A 20,273-nucleotide genomic window follows, 5' to 3' on the forward strand; every position below is an offset into this window, starting at 1 on the left:
GGCTCTTAAGCCACAATCCTAACACCAGCTTACCCAGGGATGCAAACTGTTTGTGGAGGGCCAGGCGAGACTGCACCCTGGTCTTCAGCAGTTTCATGGTGGTCTCCATGTGGCTGGCACTCAGCGAGTGGTCAGCAATCACCGTGTGCTGTGGATGACAGCAAGCGGCACAACTGAGTGTTCCCCGTCCCTTCCTCCAGGCACCGCCTCTCTCCTCGGACCTGCCTGCCTAGGGCAGCCAGGATCACCCACATCTGGAGGTGGGCACCTTACGCGAATGGCAGGGTTTACCTAATGTGCCAGGCCAGATGCTGAGTCCCAGCAGGAACAATACAAGCTGCTGGGTTCTCAAGAGGCTGTGGCCAGCTCCTGAGACAAAGGAAGGCTTCTGCTAAGGTGCCAAATCCCCTGGGGTTCTGCTTTCACCTCGTTTTTGGCCTCTTCGTACACAAGACCGAGGGGTAGCAGAGCCTGCACCCGTACTGCACCCAGAACAAGGACTCAAGTTACTCTGACCTAGAGGGCTACCAGGCTCAGGGAGAAGGCAAAAGGTACCTAAACACTTATAGGCCTTGGACATTTTAGTGTCCTGAGTGGAGAGAGGACAGATCATAGCCTTGAGGGAAAGCATTCTGCTGGTTTAAAGCCCTCAAAAGCCATTAGAAGCCTTTCTGGAGTCTGTATGGAAGGAGAGGAAGGAGAGCTCCTCAGCCAAGGAGACTGGATCAGTGTACACACCTGGGGCTGCTCTTTGGGGAAGTGGAGGCCACCCAGCTTCTGTACCCACAAATAGGGGTGACCTAGGTCAAGTACATAATCTCTCAAAGTCAAGATGCTGTAAAAAAGAACACAGAATAAAATGATTTTATAAGTCCTTTCTGTGGTGGTCCCAGGATACAGTCCTCCCCTCAACCCCCCCGCAAAGAGGCAGATCCTGCAGGTTCAGCCATGCTCACAGCCAGGCTGCCAGCAGAGCCTCTTAACTTTATCAGTTCCCTACCGTGAACTTCATCTCTCCCATGTTCACTTTTCTCTTTTTCCCCTGACAGCCTTCAGCTCATAAGCTAATCTCAACAAAAAGGCAGTGCACTTGATCTCTTCACGGGTCTACCAATTTATAAAATATTAAAAAAGTTTTTAATCCTCAAAGAATTAAAATATTAAACATTTTCATTGCATCATGAGTTCTTATTACGTTCCCCAAGTTTTGATCCTTCCATCCTGTCCCACCCTTCCATGACCTCCATTTGCCTCCTAAGCAGGAAAGGGTGCATGTTCCCTTCTCTTGACACAGCATTCCCTCCTGCCCCGTGGTGCCCCCAACCCTGGCCTCTGACAGGCCTCTGGCCCTAACATGTCTCCAGCGTTGGGCCTGAGCCACCAGAAACTAGAAGCAGACATGCTGGGAGCGGAGGAAACAAGCTGACTCACCCAACTTTGTCAAACTGATACTGATTGGCTGGATTTGGAGTTTTCTTTCCGTGATCCCCAGGATACAAACAGCTCAGGATTGAGTCAGGAGACAGCAAGTCACTGAAAAAGGGAGAAGACTGCAGTGAGAATGCCGGCCAACACCTTACCTTGAGGCAAACCTGGGCATTTGGGGACGGTAACGCCACCTCTCACTGATGATCAATGCCACCATTTACTGAATGCTTCCTGTGGGCCAGAATCTTTATACGCTTGAGGTCATCAGATTCTCACAACTCTATGAGGTAGGGAGTATTATCATTTCCACTTTACAGAGAAGAAACTCATGGCTTTGAAAGATATGGCTTGTCCAAGATCACAGTGCAAGTGCTGGAGCCATGATTTGCACTGTCTGATCAAAGACTAGTACTATTTTTTTTTTTTTTTTTTTTTTTGGTGAGGAAGATTTGCCCTGAGCTAACATCTGTGCCAATCTCTCTCTTTTTTTAGCTTGAGGAAGATTAGCCCTGAGCTAACATCTATGCCAGTCATCCTCTATTTTGTATGCAGGTCACCGCCTCAGCATGGCTGATGAGTGGTGTAGGTCTGAGCCCCGGATCTGAACCCATGAACCCTGGCCCGCCGAAGCGCAGCACACCGAACTTCACCGCTGCGCCACGGGGCTGGCCCAAAGACTAGTACTCTTCACCACCGAATTAAAAAAAAAAAAAACAAAAACCTATCTCTTCAAGAGTTATTTGGTGACCAAGGGCTTACCTCAGGGGAGCAAAGCCATGTGATACTGGAAATAGAAATAATCATAATTTTCATAGGAGCATAACAGATTCCTTTCTAGCCCAGAAAGAACAAGTGTGCAGCTTTGGTGCTGTGTCTAACTCGCTTTAACCAAATCTCATGCTACTCACAGAAAAAGGTCCCCTTTATAGTCCCAGAAAAAGACATTATCACATGCACTGGAGACAAGGTGACCCAGGGCTGTAAGCAGAGGGAGACAGTGACGCCACTGCTATCCATCTGGAATGGTCAGGGCACAGCCTGTAATTAAACGCGACAAGCAGAGAAGAGCTGGGGGGCAGGGAGGAGGATAACGGAGCAATCTGATCACAAAGGTCGAGGCCCATTCTTTCCCTCAACCAGCAGGGGCTTCTCCTTCATCTTTCCAGGGATAGCAGCAGGAGCAACTCAGGCAGAATGGGCTGATCCTGGGGCCTGGACCCCGGAACACCTGCAGGAACTTAACACTGGGACAGTAGCAGCTTCTGGCTCTTCTGTGTTCTCTCTCTCTCTCTCCCAGAGCCTCTCTGCCCCTCAGTGTTCCCTTTCACTGCCTCACATGGAAAACTGGCTAGAAAATAAATAAGAATTGTCAGTATTTTGGCCAATATTTAGTGACTGTTACTAATTGAATCAATCAACCAAAATAAAACAGAACAGCTAAAACTGTACACGATAAGTAAGGGTTTCTAATTGACAAAATTTGATGGAAGAATCAAATCTTGACAAAAATTCCATCTGTAATATGTGGCTCAGGACAACTAAATTTGGTAGAAACAGTAGACATAAATGGGGAGGCTATATATGGTCAGAAAAATATAACACCAAAAGAAAAAACTATTCAATTGGTCAAATCTTTGTTATCAAATTTTAACGGAAAAGAAGGGATTAAAAAGACCTTGGTAAAATAAAAATGGAAAATGATTAAAAATAATTTAACGGCTTAATGAAAAACTGATTAATGAATTAAAATGCCCTAATGGAGATCATTCTGGAAAATAATTCCTTAAGGAAAACTCAGCAAGGCTGGTATAATTCTGATTAAAATGTTTATATTAAAAACATGAATTCCCTCATGAATTAACAGATCCTGACAACAGTCAACACTAACATCACAAAAAGAGAGACAGCCTGTGCCTCCTGATGGAAGCACTCAACATCTATGACGCAGTCCTGCCCCCTCATCCCCTCTAAGAAAATAAAAATGGAATCTGATCAAGCCTCTAAATCTAACTACAATTTACCTGAAATATAGGGGGAGGGAGTAACCCATTAAATTGTACTACAGGGATGCAATCATCAAAATCCAGACAAGGGGAAACCTACAGAGCAAACAATCCCCTTTCCTCAACAAATAAAAAGATGGCAGGAACATTCAGATGAAAAGATGCTTGAGGGGCCAGCGCGGTGGCATAGTGATTAAGTTTGCACACTCTGCTTCGGCGGCCCAGGGTTTGCAGGTTCGGATCTCAGGCACGGACCTACGCACCGTTAATCAAGCCATGCTGTGGCAGGCGTTCCACATATAAAGTAGAGGAAGATGGGCACAGATGTTAGCCCAGGGCCAATCTTCCTCAGCAAAAAGAGGAGGAGTGGTAACAGATGTTAGCTCAGGGCTAGTCTTCCTCACCAGAAAAAAAAAAAAAGATGCTTGAGAGAAGCTTCACCCAACTGCAACAACATACGGACCTCACAGACCAGATTCAAAACTCAAACTGTAAAAACAAAACAACCAATAAAAAACACTTACGAGAAAATCAGGGAAATTTGAACTCCGACTGGATATTGGATGATATTAAGGAATTCATGTGATACTGTGACTATACTGAGAAAAGAAAAACAAAACACTATCCCTATGTTTCAGTAGATAAATAAATAAAACCATACAACAGGCTGGTAACTCCAGCGGCCAAAGCAGCCTGTACCTGAACAAAGGCCTCTGGGCTGGGAGCCTGGAGCTCTAGGCCCAGGGCTTCCATAACTGGTCACATGCCCCCTGGACCTCAGTTTCTCCATCTGTAATATTGGAGGATGAGCTAGACAACATCCGAAGGCCCATAAAGATCTAATCTCGCTTTCAGGGTAGTGTTTCCTTTAGTGCCTCCTCCCTCTTTGGGGGTCAGGGCCCACCCGGCAGTGACAGTAGTACAGTATAGTGGTACACAGGCCTCAGTTGCCCCACTTTGTAGATCGCCTGTGAGAGTTAAACCAGTTGATGATGATAAACACAGCTGTCATTTACCAGTGCTTCACCTATGCTAAGCACTTGACCTGACTCTTCACAAGCACCCTGGAAGGGGACGTTAAAATTAACAACCACAGAGTGAGGAAACAGACTCGGAGGCCAGCAAGTTTGGCTAAAGATGCACACACAACTGTGAGTGGCAGATCTGGGACTCACTGGAGCTCTGACTGTGACTATAACCAGCCTGCAGTACTGCCCCCATCATTGCATGTGCAGAGCTTAATGAGGAGCTGGAGTTAAGCGTGCACTGAAGCCAGCCTGCAGCCCTGTTATTATCAGGCAGGGCATCTGAGAGGTGAGCAAGCAGAACACTCGTGACAAGGCATTCCACAATGGCCAGGGCTCTCATGGGGCCCTGGAGCTGCTCACTGGACCGAGAGCTCTGGCTGAGCAATGTAACTGGACGCTCTAAAGAAGCAAGCCCTGGGCTCCCTCTGCTGGGGTCAGGTGGGAACAGAGTCAATTTCATCCAGAGTACTCTTAGGTGGTCAAACAACCCTCTCAAGCACAGAGACGAAGGCTGCAGCCTGAATGGGGCATGGACTGTAAGTGCAGGGTAGAAAATCCTGGGATACCTCACCATCAGACAGCCATGGGAAGAGTCCCACTCAGCCGGCACCAGAACTGTGCCTCCTTCAGTGGTCTTTCTAGAGCCGACATGAAGACTCAGTGGGACCAGGTAGGGGCAGTAGCAAGAGTGCCAGGCCAGGGCAGTGCTGTTGTAAGGGAAGCTATTTCACCCTAGGCCCTCTTAGTCCTCTTCCCATCTTCCCACTCCTGGCTGTGGAACAAGACTGCCATGGTTGGGCACTTCCTGGGGGTGCTTGACTTGTGTGATCATCATTGTGCCTCAGCTTGCCCTCTTCAAAACTCCCACAGGGACCCAGCCTAGTTCTGCTCCCACTGCCCAGCCAAGGACAACCTGGGATTGAGCTGAGCTGTGAAACGAAAATCCCAGCACCTTGAGATAGACAGAGAAGAGCACGGTCTAAACTTGTCAACCTGATAATGTCTGCCAAATCTCATTTTCACATGCACACTCTTTCCACTTGTAAAAAGCTGGGGCTCTGCTCTGCCTACTCAATTTGCTATATACTTATAGTCACTTTTATCACCTGCTATATAGTAAGAAGACTTCACCAATTAAAGCCAGTGAGTGCTTTTTGAATACCAGTGATGTGCCAGGACCTCTAGGCCATGTGGACAGGACAACATAAGTCAATGCAGCCGTGAACCTCCTCAGAGCCTCAGAGACAAGGGAGGCACCGAGAGCAGCCCAGCACCGAGGCTTTCATCACACCCCTCCCACGCCCCACTCTCCGCCGCTCCTGCCCAATACCCTGCACTGATGGGGGTGATCAGCTCCGTGGCGGTTGTCACTTTGGCTTTGACCGTCATGATGTTGAGGTTCATGAGGTAGTAGAAAGTCAGGTGAAGCACACTGTCATCTGGAGGAAAAGAACAGATTATTTATGAGTTAAACATGAGAGCAGAGTCAATCATGTTATAAAAAGGAAAGTCAATGAGGCTTTTAAGATCTTTTACTATAAAAATAAAAACTCAGGGCTGGCCCCATTGGCATAGTGGTTAAGTCCAGCATGCTCTGCTTCAGTGCCCCAGTTCGTGGGTTCGGATCCTGGGCGCAGACTTACATCACTTGTCAAGCCATGCTGTGGCGGCAATCCACGTACAAGATAGAGGAAGGCTGGCACAGATGCAGCTCAGGGCTAACCTTCCTCAAGCAAAAAAGGAGGACAATCGGCAACAGATTCCTCACACAAAAAAAAACTCATTGGCAATTTAATGTTGATATAATAAAAAAAGCAGAGTGTCTGTGAATTCTTTGCTACGCCTTCCTCCAAGAGGTGGAGCTTCATTTCCCTCCCCTTTAGTACAGGCTGGACTTTGAGACACTTCTTCTAACAAATCCAATATGGAAAGGGAGCAACCAAGTGATCACCAAGTGGATCCAGGTTAATAGCACCAGTAATAACACACAGTGATACCACAAACTCCTGATATGTTGTGACGATGAACACCACGTCTATGGTATTCCTCCCCAAAATACATAACCTTAGTGTAATCACGATAAAATACCAGACAAACCCAAATTGAGAGTCTTTTAACTTGTCTTCAAAGGCGTCAAGATCATGAAAGACAAGCAAAGACTCAGGAACTGTCACTGCCTAGAGGAGAGTAAGGGACATGATGACTAAAGGCACCATGAGATCCCGGAACCGAAAAAGGACATTAGTGGAAAAACCAGGGAAATCTGAATAAATTCTGTAGTTTAGTTAATAGTACTGTACCAATAAAATTAACATAGGTTTTGATAATTGTACTGTGGTTAAGTAAGATGTTGACATTAGGGGAAGCTGGGTGAAGAGCACATGAGAACTCTCTATATTATCACTGCAACTTTTCTGAGTCTAAAATTATCTCAAAATAAAATCTTTTTAAAGAAAGGCAAAGAGAGGACCAGTGTGTAGAGGATGTTTCCATTTATGTAAAAAATAAAAGGGGAAGGGGATATACACTTGCATAAAAGCTTCTAAATGCACAGAATACTTCTAGAAAATATGTAAGAAACCTGTCACAATAGTTGTCCTTGGAGGTAAGACCCAGGACCAGAGTCTGGGAGTCCAGGTGGGAGGGAAACTTACATTTGACTATTAACTCTTATACTGCTGGAATGCTTTAATGCGCTCCTTTATCCACACAAAACCAGTTTCAAAACATACACTCTCCGCAGAATACAAAGTTCTACTTATATTTATTAAATTAAGCACGTTGGTCATATTACTCAAAATCTGCACAGGCTTGCAACTTGTTCTGTGTATCTGACCTGTCAAATTCACGAATCAGTGTAGTTTTATCAAGCATCCCTTATGTGTCTAGTTTCGTTGCTAGGGTCATAGTTATGACTTAGGAAAAAGAAAAATCAAATAAACTCCATATAAAGCAATGAGGAAAAACAGAAATATGAAACCAGAATCTTTTCTTGGGCAAACAGGCCTCTGGCGTGCTGGGCCCTGTGCACCTGCAGGTGACCGAATCTTAGGTACTATGGGATCCCCCAGAACCACAGGAGCCAGACCTTTGCACTTCAGGTCCAGCATGACGGACAGTGGGTGCCTCTTCAGCATCTCCTTGCGCTTGTCATCCAACTGAACTCCCAGTGTGGGTCGCCGGCGTTTCTGGACAAAGGAAAGAACAGAGAGGATGTGTACGTGTTGTATGAATCTCCTCTTGCTCTCTCCCTACCGGCCAGGGCCTCAGCACTGCTGCCTGGGACCTGCTGCTTCAGCTAGCAGGCTGCCTGGCTCCCAGTAGCCCTTCTTTCAAACCTCTTTCTTCAGCTTCTAGGGAAGACAGCACCTGCCAAGTAGCAGGCCCCAGCGAAGCTGCTTGGCACGCCCAAGAGAGGAAATGGCTCTCACCGTGGTCTGCTCCTCCTCAGCATCTGAGTCGCTCTCGTCATCTGCAGCCACAGAGAGAAGGCAGCTAGAGGTGAGGGGGCTCCCAAAGCTCCGTAAAGCACCTCATGGGGCATAAAGGGGCCCAGACTCTGTGTCGTTTGCAAATGGGTTTCTTTAGAATAAATGATTTACTGCTTCTTATTCAGTATAGAAAACATGGTGATCCAAGGAAAAAAGAAAAGAGGAATGACCTATAATCCCACCACCCCTGTTTTTTAAAGTACTTTTTAATGTCATACTATGGACCACAAGCCCCTTCACTGGTAGTGGTGGTGGTAGCAATAACAGTAATATAAATAACAACAAATATAATAGCACTCATGTAATTTGAGGGGTTGCTATGTGCTGAGGATGATGCTTAAGGGCTTTGCATGCATGACCACATTTAATCTACATAATAATTCTACATGAGCTATTACTGTCCTGTTTTGACAGCTGAGTAAACTGAGGCTCAGAAATGTTACAGAGCTTCCCCAGGATCAGTGAGCTGGTGAGCAGCAGGGCTGAAATGCAAAGGCAGTGCTTTTCCCTGCCTACTCCTGAGCATTAAGACATTCAAGTCAAGCTCCCTGCTACACAGAACTAGCACTGCTCATTTCCAAAGGACCAGCACGGCCCTTGGGTGGTAACACGGTGGCCCTGGAACCAGCTATGGGAGTCGTGGGGAGGATCCCAACCGCATTACCTTGGGAGTCCTCGGGAGGCTTAAACAGAGCCTTGGCTTCATCCACACTGCCTTCGATCGCCACGGACAACGTCTTATCTGGGAGAAAGAAAAAGCTTCGTATGACAGCTGCTGAGGGAAGGAGCTAAGGTACACAATCTGGCCAGCTCTGGGACTGCGTTTCTTCTGCTTTTGTCACAGCTCCTTACTGACTAGAGGTGGGAGGGCAAAAGCCCTTTCTCCAGATGCAGAGGAACAAGGTAGGAAACTTAAGTTTTTTTCCCATCATTTACTGAGAACAAAGAACCCAAAATGCAGATTCTTAGACAAGCATCATCTGAGACCATGGTGAACGCCTCTCTTTTCAGGCTTACACCAAGGCACAGAAATCTCAATCTAGGGCCTAAAGCCACATGGTACCCTTCTGCCAATTGTCTTAAAGGTTCTCATCCAGAAGCCCATAACTGTCCACATCCCAGAAACAATGGCTCTCACCTGACTAAGTGCTTATTATTCTCTATTCTGCACCACACCAAGCACCTGGCTGGCACCATTACATTTAACTGGGAGGTAGGAGGACAGCAGGTAGGAATTTGGACCCTGCAGTCCAGTCCTAGGCCCGAGTGCCTGCCCCACCAATTCCCAAACACGTGGCCTGGAAAGTTACATTACTGCTCTGAGCCCCAGTTTCCACATCTATGAACTCAGGACTTGACAAATAGCAGCTGCCCAGTCGGGTGGTGAGGACTGAATGAGCTGATGCTTCTAACTTTAATTGTAAAGTTATTTTTAAAAAATTAATTTTTAATCTTGACAACAACCCTAAAGGAGCAATACTACTATTATAGCCATTTACAGATGAGAAAATTAAGGCTCAGAGAAGTTAGATACAATAGCCAGGAAGTAGATAAGCTAGGATTCAAGACCAGGTCTATTCAACTTGACCTTAGCATCTCAAGCATGAAGTTAAGCATCCTGTTCCAGACACCAGGCCTGACACCTCCCTGAGTGACGTCTGGGCCCACCTTTGTGGAACTCCACGGGTCTAGTGCTGGGAGGTCAGACAGGCCACAACCCCTCCTGCTCCATTCAAAAGGGTATACAGATTACAGACAGTCACAGGAGCCTGAAACGGTTTGCCCAACTGCACTAAGGAGGGATGGCAAACTTCCCTGAAGGGGCAGGCCACTGAGACAATACTCCCAGGTGGCTGACTACTACTCTCTCTCTGACAACACTGCATGAACCGTTACCCCTCACCCCAAACAAGCTGGTTGCCCCCATCAATGACTGGCAAATGCCAAACTGTTCTTTTGAGTAGTTTAATCCTGAAATTCTTCAGTAAAATGGGAATGGAAACACAAAAGAAAATTACTCACCCTGTCTAGGGGGCTGGGAGGATTTCATATGAGCTGATGATGGAAACAGGCAGGAGAACAAACGGTAGGGAGAGGTCCAGAAGGACCAAGAAGACACAAGAAGAGAGACGGTAATGTGTCGGTGCTCATGGCTGGGAGGAGAAGCATGCACTGCTGCAAGATATGACTGATGCGGTGGGCTGGGAAGGGGGGGGAAGTTTAGGCACTGGGTGAAAGCTGCAGTAGGGCAAGAGGTAGAGTCTCCAAAAACTTCCCAAAGCTCTAGTGGAATAAAAGGCTGCCCTTAAGTTTAATGAGGACATATCCTCTCACTTGGTCATTCACCAAAATGGCATGCAGCCTGTTTGGGGCATGGTGAAAGCCTGGGAGAGCTGGCCGGGACCTGTCTTCACCAAGCCCTCTCTCTGAAGCAGAGCAAGAGGCGCCAATCCACCTGCCAAGCGTGCCTTGATGGGGTGAGTGCCTGGGAGCCCAGACAGGCTGCCTAGGCACTGTACCCAACAGCCAACCAGCCAGGTTCATCAGAGATGCAAAGCCATCCATTCTGAAATGCCCATCAGGTTAGTCCAGCCTCAGGCCAGCTGGTCAGAGCAGCCATGCTGGGTGGTGCAGAGGGGAGGCAGCGTCTGTCACCTGAGGGCTTGTGAGCAGGGCCAGGGAGCTTTCCTCAGCAGGCAATGCTTCTAAATGACTCAATTGGCCACAGCTGCTGCTCCCACAGCCCCTCCTCCTCCCCCAGCTCCCGCACTCACCACAGGCCTGCCCATATGCAGTGGCCTGGACAAACAGGACATAGAGGGGAGGTGGCAGGTGTCTGGCTGTCTCATATTGCTTGTGAGCCTGGTCGAACGGCATGAACAGGTACTCTTGCACTGGGAGCGAAGCCTGCACGCAACAAAAGAAGGATTTTTGTTTTCCCTTTCCAGGCAGTCCACATATAAACATGTGGCTGCTCAGTTACTGTATACAGTTTTTTATTTATGAAAGTGATATGTGGTAAGCTAACAGAACTACTAGGTGGATAAAAGGTCAATATAAAAAATCAATTATATTTCTTTATATAAGCAATGGTAAGAAAATGAAATTAAAAAAAGATACTGTTTCCAACAGCATCAAGAGAACATCAAATATCTAAGAATAAATAAATGGAAGCCTTTGTGTAAGCGTCTACACAAAGACCTGAGAAATGAAAGATCTAAATGAAGGAAGATATATGCCATGTCAACGACCTGGAAGACACAATACCATCCAGATGTCAATTCTTCCCAAAGCGACCTACGGATTCAATGTAATCCCAGTCTAAATCCCAGCAGGTGAAAACAGACTAGTAGATTCTAAAATTTATATGTAAATGCAAAGGGCCAAGAACGACCAAGACAATCCTGAAAAATTAAACTGGAGAACTTACACTACTGAGCATCAAGGCTTCTGATAAAACTACACTAAATAAGAGTGTGATACTGGTGCGTGGACAAATAGGTCACAGACAAACCTACGCATACACAGATATTTGATTAATATTTGATTAATGCAGGGGGCCAGCCCGGTGGCGTAGTGGTTAGGTTCGTGCACTCCATTTCAGCGGCCCAGCGTTCGTGGGTTTGGATCCCAGGCATGGACCTACACACTGCTCATCAAGCTATGCTGTGGCAGCATCCCAGACACAAAATAGAGGAAGACTGGCACAGATGTTAGCTAGAGACAATCTTCCTCAAGCAAAAAGAGGAAGACTGGCAATAGATGCTAGCTCAGGGCCAATCTTCCTTACCAAAAAAAAAAAAGAGTGCACCACAGAACAATGGAGAAAGAATGGTCTTTTCAATAGATGAGTCAGTTGAATACCTACATCGAAAAAAAATGAATCTGACCCTTACCTCACACCATATAGAAAATTCACTTCCAGAAAGACTACAATCTAAATGTGAAAGGTAAATAAGAGAGCTTCTATAAGAAAACAAGAGAGGGCCAGCCCCGTGGCTTAGCGGTTAAGTGCGCGTGCTCCTCTACTGGCGGCCCAGGTTTGGACCCCGGGCGCGCACCAACGGACTGCTTCTCCGGCCATGCTGAGGCCGCGTCCCACATACAGCAACTAGAAGGATGTGCAGCTATGACATACAACTATCTACTGGGGCTTTGGGGGGAAAATAAATAAATAAAAATTAAAAAAAAAAAAAAAAGGAAAACAAGAGAATATCTCCATGACCCTGGGACAGAGAAAGATTTCATTTTTTTGCATCTCTAAGGCTTTTTTATTTTATTAATTTAAAAAAAATTTTTTTATTGCTGTAACATTGATTAATAACATTGTATAAATTTCAGGTGTACATCATTATACTTCTATTTCTGCATAGATTACATCATGTTCACCACCCAAATACTAATTACAATCCATCACCACACACACGTGCCTAATCATCCCTTTCGCCCTCCTTCCTCCCCTCCTCCCCTTTCGTAACCACCAATCCAATCTCTGTCTCTATGTGTTTGTTTGTTATAGTTTTTATCCTCTACTTACGAGTGGGATATACAGTATTTGACTTTCTCCCTCTGACTTATTTCGCTTAGCATGATACCCTCAAGGTCCATCCTTGTTGTCAAAAATGGCTGGATTTCATTGTTTCTTATGGCTGAGTAGTATTCCATTGAGTATATATAGAAAGATTTGTTATTTTTTTTTTTTTGTGAGAAGGACCAGCCCTGAGCTAACATCCAAGCCAATCCTCCTTTTTTGCTGAGGGAGACTGGCCCTGGGCCAACATCCGTGCCCATCTTCCTCTACTTTATATGGGACGCCACCACAGCATGGCCTAACAAGCAGTGCGTCGGTGCGTGCCCAGGATCCGAACCAGCGAACCTCAGGCTGCTGCAGCGGAGCATGTGCACCTAACTGCTTGTGCCACCAGGCTGGCCCCAGAAAGATTTCTTAAACAGGACACAAAAGCACTAACCATAATGGAAAATACTGATAATTAGATCACATTCAAATTAAGAATAGCTGTTCATTAAAAGACATCATTACGTGGGGACTGGCCCAGTGGTGCAAGCGGTTAAGTGCACGCGCACCACTTCAGCACCATGGGGTTCACGGGTTCGGATCCCGGGCACGCACCGATGCACCGCTTGTCACACCATGCTGTGGCAGCATGGCAGCATCCCATATAAAGTAGAGGAAGATGGGCACGGATGTTAGCTTAGGGCCAATCTTCCTCAGCAAAAAAAAAAAAAAAAAAAAAGAGGAGGATTAGCATTGGATGTTAGCTCAGGGCTGATCTTTCTCACCCAAAAAAAAAAAGAAAAAAAGGGGCCAGCCCTGTGGCATAGGGGTTAAGTGCTCACACTCTGCTGCTGGCGGCCCGGGTTCGGATCCCGGATGCGCACCAAGGCACCACTTGTCAGGCCATGCTGTGGTGGCGTCCCATATAAAGTGGAGGAGGATGGGCACGGATGTCAGCCCAGGGCTAGTCTTCCTCAGCGAAAAGAGGAGGATTGGCATGGATGTTAGCTCAGGGCTGATCTTCCTCACCAAAAAAAACAAAAAAGAAGACTGACAATATCAAGTGTTGGCAAGGATGTGGAGCAATTAGAACTTTCATATGGTGCTGGGGGGAATTTCCATAAATCAGTACAATCACTTTAGAAAACTGTTTTGGAGTCTACCAAAGCTAAATATATGCACAACATATTCTATGACCCAGCAATTTCATTCCTGGGTATATATTCAACAAGATACGTACACATGTGCACCAAAGGACTTGTATAACAATGCTCACAGCAGCATTATTCATATTAGCCCCAAACTGGAAACACCCACAATCAAATACTAAACATCAGTGAAAATAAATAAACTCCCAGTACTCACAATAGTGTAGATGAATCTCACAAACATACTCTTGAGCAAAAGAAGCCAGACACAAGAATATGTACCACATGATTCCGTTTGTATAAGTTGAAAAACAGGACAAACTAACCTATGATGTTAAAAGTCAAGATACCTGGTTACTGAAGGGTGGGAGGAGAAAGTGACAAAGAGGAGGAATAAAGTAGCTTCTGGAAAATTGATAATGTGCTTCTTCTCAATTCGGGTGCTGGTCACACAGATGTGTTCACTTAGTGAATATTCACTGAGCTGTACACTTATGAACTGTGTGCTTTCCTATACGTAAAATTATTTTTAAAAAAATAATATATGTACATTGATTTAAAAAGTTGTATTCAGAGAGTGACGTCAGCATCATGGCGGAGTGAGCTTTCCCGTGAATTCTTCCCCCACAAAATACAACAAAAGTAACAGCCACAGACCAACAACGGAATCCCAGACAGTCAAAAGCTGGAGCGGAGGGATCCACACTGCCGCACATCTGAGAGCGGAACGTGCTGGGCCCCCGGAGGAAGTGGGGAGAGGTAAGGAGAACTCCGCTCCCTCCCCATCAGATCAGCGATCCGGTCCGCGCGGCTCCCAGAGAGGGGGGAGGGGCGGCCCTCGGCGGGAAACTGTAGCTCTTCGGGCTCTCTCAGCCAGTGGGAAACTCCCGCACAGAGGGCTCAGAGGAGCCACAGGGCTACCATCAACATCTGAGCAACCCAGAGAGCAGATAAAGAGGGGCAAACGAGAAGCCTCCCACGTCAGGGACCCAGAGGGCAAAAGAGAGAGCTCCCCCCTCCCCACAACCCGGAGTCTGCAGCTCGACCAGATCTAGCGGTCCGAGGCAGACCTGAATAAACTGGACTGGACCCGTGGATCGCAGTGGGGAAAAGAAACAAAACAAAACAAAACAAAACTGCGGATCGCAGCAGAAATACTGGGGCAGAGCGCAGGGGGCTTAGACTACACAAGCCCTTTACCACCACACAGTGGCGGCAGGTGGAAATTGCAACCAGAGACTTCCAGGATGAGGAAAATCAAAACCAACACAGGAACCACAATGCAAAAATATATGAAATCACCAGACCAGAAACAAAATGACAAGCACCCAGAAATCAACCCCGAAGACACAGAAATCCATAAACTAAATGACAGAGATTTCAAAATAGCTATCATAAAAACACTCAATGAAATACGAGACAACACAGACAAACAATTAAATGAGATTAGGAGTTTCTTCACAAAAGAGATTGAAATCATAAAGAAAAACCTATCAGGGCTGATGGAGATGAAGAACACAATGGAGGAGATAAAGGAGAATCTGGAATCTTTAAAGAACAGAGCTGACAATATGCAGGAAAGAATTAGTACTTTAGAGGATAGGAATACAGATATACTCCAGATGGAAGAAGAGAGAGAACTAAGACTAAAAAGAAATGAAGAAAGACTCCGAGAAATATCGGACTCTATTAGAAAATGTAACATAAGAATTATAGGTATTCCTGAGGGAGAGGAGAGGGAAAGAGGAACAGAGAGCCTATTTAAGGAAATAATAGCTGAAAATTTCCCAAATCTGGGGAAGGAGCAGGAAATACCAGTAAGCGAAGCCAACAGGACTCCTATATATATTAACAGACAAAGGCCTTCACCACGACACCTAGTGGTAAGGCTAGCCAGGGTCAACGACAAAGAAACAATATTAAGGGCAGCTAGACAAAAACAAAAAATAACGTACAAAGGAACTCCCATCAGGCTCTCAGCGGATTTCTCAACAGAAACTTTTCAGGCTAGAAGAGACTGGAATGATATATTCAAAATACTAAAAGACAAAAACTTTCAGCCAAGAATACTCTATCCAGCAAAAATATCCTTCAAATATGATGGAGAAATAGTAACTCTCCCAGATAAACAAAAGCTAAGGGAGTTCATGGCCACGAGACCGCCACTACAAGAAATACTCAAGAAGGCCCTCAGGCCTGAAAACAAGAAGAGAAAGGGAACACAAAGCTTGGAGTAAGGAGAAAAGTAGGTAGACAAAATCAGAGAAATAGTAGATCTTTACCGGAATAGGTTAGCAACCACTTAAATACTAAACTCAAAGATCAAAGGAAGAAATTCACCAAAAATAAATTTAACCTCATCACTGTAAACACACAGCCACAACACAAGATAGAATAAGGTATAACAAGAGCAACTTAGAAGGGGAAGAGGAAAGTGACTGAATTGACTTAGTATAAGGAAATAGGAGGCTATCAGATAATGGACTATCTCATACAGAAGATTTTTCGCCCAAACCTCAAGGTAACCACTAAACAAATAATCAAATTAAAACCACATATGATAAACAAAGAGAAAACTAGAAGAATCATAAGACAGAACAACCAAACTGAATTGGCAGTCCAAAACAAATGGGACAAGAAACAAAGGAAATGCAAAAGAACCAGAAAATAAGTGACAAAACAGCAACATTCAACCCTCATATTTCAATAATTACCCTAAATGTAAATGGATTGAACTCTCCAATCAAAAGATACAGAGTGGCAGGATGGATTAAAAAGCAAGACCCAACAATATGCTGCCTTCAGGAAACACATCTTAGCACTAAAGACAAGCACAGGCTCAGAGTGAAAGGATGGAAGATAAAAAGTTGTATTCAAGTTTATAAAGCAAAAACTTCCAGTTCCCAATCTCCCAAAGTAACTATTATGGTTGAGTGTGAATACAGACTTTTCTAAGCATACACTGGACTTACACATGTATATATCCATACAGATACTTTGTAAACAAAGGTATATAAATGAGGTCATACTTTATGTTCTACAACTTGCATTGTTCTGTTTAATAACATGATGGGGACGGGCCCGTGGCATAGCGGTTGGGTGCACATGCTCAGCTGCTGGCAGCGTGAGTTCGGATACCAGGTGTGCACCGATGCACCACTTATCAGGCCATGCTGTGGCGGTGCCCCATATAAAGTAGAGGAAGATGGGCACAGATGTTAGCCCAGGGCCAATCTTCCTCAGCAAAAAGAGGAGGATTGGCATGGATGTTAGCTCAGGGCTGATCTTCCTCACAAAATAAATAAACAAATAATATTATAGATCTTCTCTTTGTCCAGTTATTCTATCAGTGCTATCATGTTCCATATTTCTATCATAGCTGTAAGGCTGTAAATACAAGAATTTATTTAACCTGAACCCTATTTAGAAACATTTAGAGTTTCCAGTTAAGAGGAAAAATTAAGTATAACCCAAACTTTCAGTGTCTGTTTTCTTTTTGTCCTATTATGAAGTGCTACTGAGAATATTTCTGTTAACAATTCTAATTATATGCCTCGAATTAAAGGAAGAAAATGTAGATCTTGCCAAATCCTAGAAAAGGAAATTTATAATTTCTCTAGGGTCCTTTTGCAAAGTTTCTCCATATTAACCATTTACCCTGCTTCATAAAACTATAAGGATTTAGACCAAATCTGGCTTCACAAAGCAAACAAAAATCAGGTCACCTACATAGAAAGACATTACATTTTACAGGTAAAGTGGAGACTTTTCCTCCAAAGGTATCTAATGGTTTTCAAATACCAGTAAAGTTCTTTTCAGAGGGAGTAGATCTGCTGAACATCTGCCCCTGAGGAGCAGTCAGGGGGATCTAACAGATATCCACAGAAGCAGACTTAGATGCCTGGAGACTGCGGGGCTGGTGAAGACCATGCAGTGGGTAAGCTAAACTTAAGAGTTTGCAAAAGTGTTTTACCTGGAAGAGGCTCTGGGTGAAAAGAAAACACCCCAGGTAAATGTGTGTATATGTTCCTGCACCCATCCGGCCAGCAGTTCTTCCACCCAGGACACAATCTTATCATACCAGCTGGGCAGGAGTGCAGACAGGACCATCCTTGCACTGTGCTCTAACAGTGATTAGCGTAAGAGACCTGACAAAACCCATAAGGTAATGTGGCTGCTGGCGCCTCACGTCAGCAAGGTCTCACTGAGTGGTGAAGGCAAAGCAAAAGGCCGAGGAAGGAAGGGGATGTGGGGGAAGACCCTCACCTGCATGATGCTGTTGAGGCGCGGCTGGAGGCTGCTCAGGTACTCCTTCTTCACCTCGATCTCCTTGAGGATCTTCTCCTTGTTGGACAGGCACTCTCGGTACTTCTCTGCCAGCCTGTTGGGGGTAGGGGGACAGAGCACTGTCACTCAATGCTCTCCAGGGACACCCTGACACGCCTGTTCGCTGTCAGACTCTACCTAACGACCGCAGTCACGATTAACTGCTAATGTTTACCTAGCACTTACTATGTGCCAGGCACTCTGGAGAACTCTTTACAAATATTATCATATTTAATCCTTATGAAAACCCTGGACGATAGGAACTTTTCTTATCCCCAAAGGAAACAAAGCCTCAGGGAGGTAGATAACTTGCCCAAGGTCATCCAGCTAAGAGCAAGCACAGAGCAGGGCTCTGAATCCATGCCTGTCCGGCTCCAGAGACTTTGCCTGTGACCACTAGGGAATGTCCCAGGGTCACCTCCTGTTCCATTTCTTGCCTCAGAGGCTAGACCCAGAACTTTCAGAAATATATGGACCTAGCAGCTACAGGACCCAAACGAGGTCCATAGATTGGCCTGAATGGGGCAGGGTAAGGATGGATTCCTGACCAGTGCCACAGGATGCAACACTCATGGCTTAGCCTGTGCCTGGGGCAAGCAGTGTACTGGACAGGGGAGTGATGGGCCAGCCCCATCTACTAAAAAACCGACACCAATTCCATAAGAACCAGACTCAGTGCTTATTAAATTCCTAACATGGACCAAAGGCACAGAATACAATGTAATAGAAAAAGGCAAGGGATTAAACTCAGCAGCTTCTCTGATGGAAAACAGAGCAGATGTATCAACCAAAAGCCCTAGAATTCACATACAAATATCAAAGGGAAAAAAGTCACCATAATGGAAAGGATACAACCATGAACAGTCCAGTATGAAAAAAAAATACACCATATTCTTAGAAAGACCTAGATTAAATTACATAGTATAGACATTCTGTTTACAGTTAACGAATAAAAGCTCTTTATTAGTAGAGAAATGTTTTATACATAAAGGTGTGACTTGAAGCATTATTTATGACAGCAAAAAATGGGAACAAACTAGAAGTCCAATCCAATAGGGGGACGACTACGTGAATTACAATTTGTCTCTACACTGGAATGCTGTACAACTTTCTACAATAATGTCTGAAAGTTTTATAATACCACAAGGATATGCTCATAAGCAGGTGGAAAAGGTAAAAAAAAAAAAAAAAACCACATTTATGGTACAAAAGGTATTTAGGTCTCAGGCATTAAAATTTTTAAGGTGTACAACTATGACATACAACTATCTACTGGGGCTTTGGGGAGAAAAAAATGAGGAGGATTGGCAATAGACGTTAGCTCAGAGCCAGTCTTCCTCAGCAAAAAGAGGAGGATTGGCATGGATGTTAGCTCCGGGCTGATCTTCCTCACAAAAAAAATAAAATAAATAAAATTTTTAAGGAAAGGTTACTCTAACATTCTGTTAACAGCCTTAAGCAATTCTGACCCACCCATGAGGCGGCTGACCAAGTTTCAACTATCAAACGTGAATGAACCACAAAAGCGGACTTGATCTTATTCTGCTGGTTCCACAGTGCTTTGCTATCTGATCCTGGGTCATGATACCACTGTCCCCCGTGGTTAAAAGTCCATGTCTGCACAGGTCAACAAGGTCAGGAAGGAGGAAATGCTACCGTTTCCGTTGCTCCAGCTCCCAGTCCAGACGTGCAAGGGTTTGCTGGTGGGGGTCTCCCATGGTGATTTCAGCCTTGCTGATCTCTGGAGGAGCCTCCTTATAAAACTCCTCTAAACTGACCAGATCAATTTCTTCATGCTTTGACCTACAGGCAAAAATTAGATGTCAAGCTGCCATTCACAGGAATCCAAACTGTGGCTGAAGCAGGCCCACAGGTCCCCCTGCTGTATGCCCGCTCAGCCCTGTCTACAACTACTCAGGAATCTAGAATCCAGTCATCTCAGCAAATGCCCATTAGTAGATGTTTCAGTTTGAAGAGAGGTAGTTGGTGACATGCCACTCTAAGATCCTTAACCACGCTGTCCAACTTTTTAATCCATGAATTAGCTAAAAACCTGGAGGGGATGCTTATCAAATTTACAGACATCTCCAAGAAGAGCAAGAGAGCTGAGAGCTTAAAGAATCAAAAACACTATGGTTTATGCCTAGATTGTCAGGCTGAAGCCAAGAAATGCCGTTTAACAGGAATAAACTTAAGAGTCTGCACTTAAGTTCAAAACATTAACTGCATAAGCATAGGATGGGGAAGATCCAGCATGGCACGACCAGATGTGAAAAAGATCTAGGGGCTTTAATGGCTGCATGTATAGCGACACATGTATAAAAGAAAACAAA

At 45.1% G+C, this 20,273-nt stretch overlaps 1 protein-coding gene across 3 annotated transcripts in view; it reads right to left on the reverse strand.

Moving 5' to 3' along the window:
• The window catches only part of THOC5 (THO complex subunit 5), a 37,161-nt gene that overhangs the window by 8,989 nt on the left and 7,899 nt on the right, over positions 1-20,273 (reverse strand). For 2 of the 3 annotated variants that reach the window (XM_058531736.1, XM_058531737.1), the window contains exons 7-17: positions 19,597-19,743; positions 17,881-17,995; positions 10,725-10,857; positions 9,973-10,005; positions 8,615-8,692; positions 7,891-7,931; positions 7,548-7,647; positions 5,790-5,898; positions 1,432-1,533; positions 739-835; positions 34-148 (exon numbers count right to left, since the gene is read on the reverse strand). In XM_058531736.1, the coding sequence (XP_058387719.1) occupies positions 34-148; positions 739-835; positions 1,432-1,533; positions 5,790-5,898; positions 7,548-7,647; positions 7,891-7,931; positions 8,615-8,692; positions 9,973-10,005; positions 10,725-10,857; positions 17,881-17,995; positions 19,597-19,743 (1,070 nt within the window). The remainder of the gene's footprint in view (positions 1-33; positions 149-738; positions 836-1,431; positions 1,534-5,789; positions 5,899-7,547; positions 7,648-7,890; positions 7,932-8,614; positions 8,693-9,972; positions 10,006-10,724; positions 10,858-17,880; positions 17,996-19,596; positions 19,744-20,273) is intronic. The other variant, XM_058531738.1, reaches the window with a different exon arrangement.

The sequence above is a fragment of the Diceros bicornis genome, chromosome 35, assembly GCF_020826845.1.
Source record: "Diceros bicornis minor isolate mBicDic1 chromosome 35, mDicBic1.mat.cur, whole genome shotgun sequence".
Classification (NCBI taxonomy): domain Eukaryota; kingdom Metazoa; phylum Chordata; class Mammalia; order Perissodactyla; family Rhinocerotidae; genus Diceros; species Diceros bicornis.